Genomic DNA, 8495 nt, shown 5'->3' on the forward strand with positions numbered 1-8495 from the left:
GCTGGCTGACAGGAGGCTAGCAACACTTCCTCTCATTCTACAGTTTTAACTCAACATGAACCAAACTACAGCGCCCCTGCTGGGTACTATGGGTAACAACTTAGAATCAGCATATAAAACATGGAACGGGCATTTACACATTATTTTGCAAACATTTATATTTCAGTGTTCTACCGAAGCATTACTATTTAGTCAATAAGTACTACATTGCATTGCAGAAAAAAAGTATCAAGAAGTAATGAGTGATTTCTAAAGCACAATGAATGGTAATGTGATGGACTGCTGATGCGTCCACAGTGTATCCAGACCTCCACCTATTGGCCTTTGCAGATAGAAATAAGCTTGTTGAAACACAAACATTAATTATTGGAAAGATTAACTAGATGGATAGAAATAATAAATCCTCTTTCTGACAGAGGCTTTGAAATATTCCTGGTCTCCTTGAGGTTCATGATGCTTTAGTTTCCATCACATTGTTGACATAGGTTGGCTCTTCTGTTTCCTGTAGACAGAAAAAACAAAATGTATTTTACAGTAAATGTACTTGAGCTCAAACTGTTTCAGAGGAAATAAAGGCTGGTCTCATTATTTTCAGTCTCACTGGATTCCCAACTAAAAACACAAAACACTATATTTGTCCTTTAATGAGATGGTAAGTTGTAGTTTTGTGGTGATCGTCTGAAATTTGGTTGTGAGTTTGATTCCAGCTTCCTTTCATCATATGTTGAAATGTCTTTTTGTAAGATTGAACCCTAAGTTACCTAATAATCCTGTGCATCAGTGTATGGATGTGTTTGAGGGAATGTAACTCACTGTAAACTCTAAGTATTTTAGAAGTTTAAGTACTATATCTATGCAGGATATTTACCATTGTGGTAAAGAAAATGAGCTGATGATAAGGACACTGCATTTTCGCCTTAACCATTTCTGAAATTGTTTGACATAAAATAAAATTATGTCGCCTGAACAATCTTGTCTAACAAATTGCCACACATCGTTTGTGTCAGGATGCAAACAATGAACTCAGTTAGTTTACCTTCTTTGGTTTCTTGGAGAATCTGAACCAGCTGAAAGAAAAAAGAAATATTGAAACACCAACATCTAACAGCAGCTGCAAAGTATCAACTCATAAAAGATAATCTCACCACTCAAAGCTGATGATGCTAATGCAGAGCAATACAATGCCCAGGATATTCAATATATTAAGGACCAGGAATCCAGATGATCGATCATCTGGAACAAAAAAACCCACTTAGTCCTCATNGAAAGGATTCTTTATAATCTAAGTTGTTATTTTTCTTTCTCTTTGTGGGTTTTTCCAGGAAAACTGTTTGACAGTGTTGAGACGAAGTTGGATGTGTTTCAGTCCAGTAACTTGTAATAAACATAACTGGTTGATAGTAAACTGCTATCTGGACCCAAGTAGATTCTGTTCTTTGGTTACAAACGCACCAAAAGTGCAACGTGCCGAACTTGAAGCGTCAGAGGCGTTTTTTAACGCGCATAACGCGTTTAGTGCGAATGCACTATTAGCAGGTTAAACCGTTATCCAAGCGGGTGACCCGTCAGGTCTTCAGTTCGCCAAACCACACACACACACACACACACACACAAAAAAGCTCATAAACCGGCGACCTGCCAGAATCGCACACCTGGTAAAAAGATCAGGTGGGACCCAAACAACCGCTCTTAGATCTATGGGAGGGATCAAACTCCGCTCATTCATTTTTAGCTTACAGATAAAGCGTCGGGTTGCAAGCTTCTCTGTTGCTCTGAACATTTCACTAGCGAAGCAGATTTATTTCTAAAAGATAGGTTTATAGTTTATGCATTTAAAGCCGTTGTTCTATCAGTGCAACCTCGTCAGATTTTCCTACCGCAGCACGGATAGATAGCTAAGTCTACCTGTCAGTGCTACGTGTCCAAAACTCCTACCGTCATGTTTACAAACAGAAAACTATAGCGGGTAGTGTTAATGTTAAATATATTGGATAACATTATTTGAGTGACGGGACTTAAGTGGAAGCTTAGCAGTTATGCTTAGCTTAGCATTGGAACAATTTATATACATTTAAAATGAAAAGCTATAGATCAGTGGTTCTTAACCTGGGTTCGATCGTCTTTTTGTGACAAGATTAGCTAAATCTTTGAAATTTCACAAACTTGCTATAAGCTTATTTTTTTCCTCTGAAACAGTTTAATGTTGCCTTGTTGCTCAGTTATGAACTGAAAACACTGGAAGAGCTCTTCATTTGGATAAAGTTGCACCAAGAGTTATAGGGGTTCGATGAGTTGGTCTCAGGGGTTTGGCAGAGCCTCTGCCGTGGAGGTAAAGACACACTTGTGTAAAGTCGTGATGACGCGCCCCGCTTTGCCATCACTTGCTGCAGAGGATCACGTTACATTGCTTAGCCAATCAGTGCTGCGGAGGAGCACTGATTGAAGGAGTTCCACTCTCAGCATGGATTTGAACGCATCTTTAATTACTCCAGAAAGCTCACAGTTTTTACCAAATTCTGTAGCTTTCGGTGTACTTCTAAATCTGNGAACCAGGTGAATCTGGGTGGAGGTTTGGCTCTGCTGGAGCAGCTCAGCTCCACCCAGCTACCTGCTGACACCAAACCTGATGGACTGATGGATGCTGAGGTGTTTCTAGGAGCATCTGAGGAAAATGAGACACATGAACTTTATTGATCAAAAACAACTGAAACATGACCTGCTGACAGGATCACTTACATGAAACACTGAGAGTCACTTCTGTCTCTGCTGTCTTGGTTCCTCCAATCACAGGATATTTGGCAGAACATGTGATGTTGTATCCATCATGTGTGTCTGACAGAGTGATGGTCTCCTGGATTTTAGTTGTAAAGGTTCCATCTGTGTTTTCCTCTGTTTGTCTGAGAGAGTCTTGTTGGAGATTCCAGGTGAGTTCAGGAGGTGAGTGTGGACAGGGAGTGAAAGCTGAGCAGGTTACAGTGACAGACTGATGCTCCTTCAGGTCAGAGGGAACATTAATGCTGGGACTCCAAGGAGAATCTGGGACAAAAAATATGAAACATATTATTAGTGTGAGGAAGTTCCAGTTTGGAGTTTACAAAAACATCAAGTAATCAAGTATAGTTTTAAAATTTTAATGTTTTACATCATTAATGTTAGACTATTTTAACCTTCATATTATTCCAATGTTATGGTCCTGATGAATCACCAAATTTCATCTAAAATCCAGACATTAACCACGAGTGGCTGCCTTTCCGTTACAATTGTGCGAAAAACATTTAAACATTCAGTTAATGTCCGTGGATCGGTACCGGGCCGTGGACCAATTGGTACCGGGCCGCACAAGAAATAATTAAATATTTCCATTTTATGTATTATTGGAGTCTGGAGGATCTTTTATTTTGAAAATCCTCCAACCGGATTCTCTCGGTTACTTGCGCGCCAACACTGAGTCCACAAGCAACAAAATAAGTAAGAAACAGATCAGGTGCTTTTGGAAAGATAATTTGCAAAGGCGAAACGGCCCAGAGAAGAGACAGGAGGATGGATTTATCCTGGACCGGTACTTGAGTCCCACATGACAAGCCGCTCTGTGTAACATGCGGCGACCGGCTGCTAATGAGGCAATGAAGCTTCAAACTGCTTCGCCACATAGAGACCAAGCAGGCTGTGGATATAAGCAACACTTCGGGTGTCATTGTCTCCCATCACTCCCAGATGGGACCGTCTCGTTCCAGAGAAACAAGCTCAGGGCTCCCGTTAGTCATTATCGTGAGTTAAAATTTCACGAAAGTAAAATGTTTGTTTTTGTGGCGCATCTGTATCTTATTTTGAAGGGATATATAAACGTTACCATAGCGACCAGAGTCAGAGAGCGTTTGGGCAGTGGTCGAGAGGAGATGAGTAGAGCTTGTGAGTCTTAAGTCTGGTTTAGACCAAGATTTAAGGACTGTTGGCTGATTCTCCAAACCTCTATGACCACAGAGCTGATAAAAGTACAACAGGTTCGATCGGTTCGTGTGTCCAAGGCAGGAGCAACACGAACCGATTCCAGAGGATAATCCAGTAAAACCCCCAACATAGCATACGGGAATTTAGAATAACCAAACACGGATGACGATGTAGAAGCAATAGTTATAGTTTGTGGAGTCATTTTAAGAGATAAAAGACGTCATAAAAAGAAAAGGCAGTGGATAAAAGACGGCGGGAGCAGCCGCTCTTGCTGCACAATGATTTGGAGGTGAGATATGTTTTTTTGTAGTTAACATTTTTAACTGATTAAACATAACCACATATAATAAACATATATAATATCGACCTTTACATATAATAATAAACATTTCCAAATATCATCTCCGATATCTCAGTTGCGCGATATGTCAGCTGTTTAGGATTCCCCTCTGTTCTTACGTCACCGCGCTTTCTGATTGGCTACCTGTCACATTCAGCAGGTTGTATTCTCGTTCCCAATCAGGGAAAACCCCACAGGCTGCGACAAAAGGGCCAAGACAACCGAATTGGGCATATTGAGGAACACCAACATGCAGAAGCCTTATCTGACAGTTAACCACCCCCCACAACATACAAGTTTTATAGTTTAGAAAAAGTTATTTTCTTTTTGTTAATACTGTATTAATCTATTTTGATTTGAAACTTGCTTCACTGTGAACAATAGCAACATGTTTCTGACAGGATTACAGTTTGACGGTTACAGGATAGATCCTCAAACATCCTCATTTATGTCATTGGAGCTAACACTTTCAATCTGTTTAATAAAGTTTTATCACAGATGAGCGAATGACAAACACTGATCTTTAACATACATCATAATATAATTTGAAATATATAAAGAAGACTGGCATTGTGCGTATGGATTGGTCTCTAACTCTTCTAGACTAAAATCTACCATTTTTGATAACAGCAGTGGTCAAATATCAATTGTAATGTCAAAATCATCTGAAAATAATTTGATTTGTTTGTGGATCAGAGAAAAACTGAATTAAATTTATGTTCTCAATGCTTCCTTTTCAAACAATTGCAGGTGTAAGTTGGAAAACCATTAAACCTTGAAAAAGACCAAATTATAGATAATAAAAATCCCAAAGATGGGGTCGAACAGATTCTGATCAGTATTTGGTCACATTTTTAAAATTACTGTTTCTGATGTTATTGATCTACGTTTCTAATGTCAGACACTTTCAGAGTCAGAAATGATTTGAAGCAAGAAGTAACAACATTTACCTTTAATACTGACACAGATCCTTGATGATGTTTCATTTCCCAAATCATTTTTGGCCACACAGTAAAACTCTCCTTCGTTAGTGACAATGAAGCTGTGCTTTTGTTTTTCAGACACTTTTATGCCGTTCCAGAACCAGGTGAATCTGGGTGGAGGTTTGGCTCTGCTGGAGCAGCTCAGCTCCACCCAGCTACCTGCTGACACCAAACCTGATGGACTGATGGATGCTGAGGTGTTTCTAGGAGCATCTGAGGAAAATGAGACACATGAACTTTATTGATCACAAACAGCTGAACCATGACCTGCTGACAGGATCACTTACATGAAACACTGAGAGTCACTTCTGTCTCTGCTGTCTTGTTTCCTCCAATCACAGGATATCTGGCAGAACAGCTGATGTTGTATCCATCATGTGTGTCTGACAGAGTGATGTTCTCCTGGATTTTAGTTGTAAAGGTTCCATCTGTGTTTTTCTCTGTTTGTCTGAGAGAGTCTTGTTGGAGATTCCAGGTGAGTTCAGGAGGTGAGTGTGGACAGGGAGTGAAAGCTGAGCAGGTTACAGTGACAGACTGATGCTCCTTCAGGTCACCAGCAGAGATATTAATGCTGGGAGTCCAAGGAGAATCTGGTGTTTCACATCAGATAGATAATGATCTCAGATGACTTCCAGTCTTCATAAAAGTACTAAACAGTAGTTAAAATATTTTTCAAGAAGTTTAATTCATTCCGGAATAAGAAATATCCAAACACTATTTTCCTCAAATTCAACCAAAAGTTTTTAAAGTGGATCCCCTGGCATTTATCATTCTTACATAAACAAAATTGAAGACAAAAGGAAAAAGAGAAGGGTTATTTTTACAAAGGATATATTAAATCCTCCAATAATAGTATTTTTGGTTCCAATCTTAATCACGTTATTTGTGTAGTAGACACACTTAAGTTTTTTACAAAGAAATCAAAGTAAACTTTTAAACAACACTAATCTGAAATATTGTGTGCTAACATTTTTGAAAGACTTGGAAAATCCTGAGGAAGACTGAGTGTTTTTGTACTAAACCTAAATTTTGAATATTTATCAGAGCAGCAATTATATTAATGTTAAGTTACATTAAAAGAAAAATAAAATCTTACCTTGAACTGTTATTTGAAGAGCATCAGCACAAGCTGTTGCTCTAAATGGATAGTTTTCAATTCTGAATAAATATTTGTCAGCATGACTTGTTGTTAGATTAGGAAACAGAGTGGTGCAGTTTTTCTCTTTCAGGTTTCCAATTATTTTCAGTTGAAAGGTGTTAACTGAGCCGCTGCTGTTGAAAATAGCGGTGTTTGTATCTATGCTACCTTTCATCCAAACTCCATAGATAGTTTTACTGCTGTCATATGTAGCATGATCTGTCTCATAGGTACATGGGATTTGCAAACAAGATCCGGTCAGAGCTTCCATGTTATTTGGTGTAGTGAGGTTGAGGGCTGGTTTAACACCATAACAGTAATCAGTCAAATCACCTGCAAAGGAGATCAATAATAAACATAATGTGGAGCAAAATCTGCCTTTAGAGAAAATTCATAATCCAAAGAACTCCAGTTCACTTGTATCATGTTACAAGTTGAGTTCAATATATTGAACAATATCAAGATCAAATATTTCAGACTAAAAATTATTTTTTTACATCTCAACTTGAAAGGAAGAGAACAAACATCTCACCTGGAAGAAAGAAGACACTCAGTAAGATGTTGACTGTCAGCATGTGCTCAGTCAGAGCCGCCATCAGAGTCTGATAGACCTTCATCTGTCAAACTGGAGAAAATTTCAGAAAAAAAAAAATTACATTTCAGTTTTTTCAATTAAAGTCTCTTTTGACTAATTGAAAAAAATCACAGACTTTACTGTGTTAGAAGTAGGAAACAACTGATTGAACTCAAATAAAAAACACANAGTAAAAATAATGACACCAAATTCAACTATTCTAATGACAAGAAGTTAGTTTTCTGTTTTAAAAGTTGCAAAATATGTAAACTTCATAAAATGTTCTTACCTGGTCAATCACCAGCTGTATAAAGGCTGTAAATTTCAGTCGATGAGCAAAAGATCTTAAAAGCTCCTGCTCTAGTCGATGTATGAAATCCTGTAACCTGAGTCATTCTTCCTCTTTTGTAAAAGAGGATGTAATTGGATATAGAATTTGCTTTTATGGTGTGATTAACTGAATATGTCCATAAACTACCTCAGTGATGTCCTCTTTGTGTAGAATAACATTTCTGGTTTGTGGATGAGGAACAGGTCAGGAATTTTATGAAGAAGACTAGATTATTTTTCTTTGTTTGTTTTTACTAGCTTATTTATCTATAGTGTTTATTAAGAAATATATAAATGTATGTTTTTTTCAGTTACGTAAAACATAATTGACCTCTTCCTTCAGTCATTTTTCTTTATTATCTAGCGCCATAATACAATAATTATTCCTGAAAAATTAAGATTTTTTTTCACATCAGATAGATATTTTAATCAGCTAAAACTTCCAGTCTTCAGAAAATGACTTGACAGTCGTTTAAAAAAGTTGTTAAAATAAAAATAAATATCCAATCACTATATTCCTCAACTTCAACCAAAAGATCATAAAATGGATCCAGTAGCATTTATGAAGAATAAAACTCATGACAAAAAGGAAAAGGGAAAAAATTTATTTCACCTTATATATATTTAATACACCATTATTAATTAATGTGTTTTATACCTATCATAATTATATTATTTGTGTAGTAGCCTTACATAAGAGACTTTAGAAGGAAATTAAACTAAACCTTCAAGCAACAATAAGATGAAAAAGCCTGAGCTAACAACATGACTTGGAAAATGCTGAGGAAGGTAAATGTTCTTGTTTTGCTATACCGAAATTTTGAATAATCATCAGAGCAGCAATTATATTAATGTTACGCTACATTGAAACAAAAATTTTCTTACCTTGAACTATCATTTGAAGAGGATCAGCTCAAGCTATTGCTCTAAATGAATAGTTTTCAAATATGAATAAATATTTGTCAGCATGACTTGTTGTTATATTAGGAAACAGAGTGGTGCAGTTTTTCTCTTTCAGGTTTCTAATCATTTCTAGTTGATAGGTGTTGCTTCATGTTTGGATTCATTTCTCTGTGGTGTTTACCCTCCAAACACTTAAGCAGCAATGATTCTTTTTGTCTGAAGCCACTTTTTATTATTTCAAGAAATCTTTGCCTAAAGAAGTAAAGCCACTGAATAATT

At 37.1% G+C, this 8495-nt stretch overlaps 1 protein-coding gene across 1 annotated transcript in view; it reads right to left on the reverse strand.

Moving 5' to 3' along the window:
• Positions 1-433: 433 nt before the first annotated feature.
• Positions 434-8495, reverse strand: part of LOC107835794 (B-cell receptor CD22-like) — a 13884-nt gene continuing 5822 nt past the window's right edge. The window contains exons 5-9 of the mRNA XM_016669399.1: positions 5559-5876; positions 5239-5484; positions 1146-1233; positions 1037-1067; positions 434-502 (exon numbers count right to left, since the gene is read on the reverse strand). Coding sequence (XP_016524885.1) covers positions 449-502; positions 1037-1067; positions 1146-1233; positions 5239-5484; positions 5559-5876 — 737 coding nt within the window. The 3' untranslated portion in view covers positions 434-448. The remainder of the gene's footprint in view (positions 503-1036; positions 1068-1145; positions 1234-5238; positions 5485-5558; positions 5877-8495) is intronic.

The sequence above is a fragment of the Poecilia formosa genome, unplaced genomic scaffold (genome assembly GCF_000485575.1).
Source record: "Poecilia formosa unplaced genomic scaffold, Poecilia_formosa-5.1.2 Scaffold24, whole genome shotgun sequence".
Classification (NCBI taxonomy): Eukaryota; Metazoa; Chordata; class Actinopteri; order Cyprinodontiformes; family Poeciliidae; genus Poecilia; species Poecilia formosa.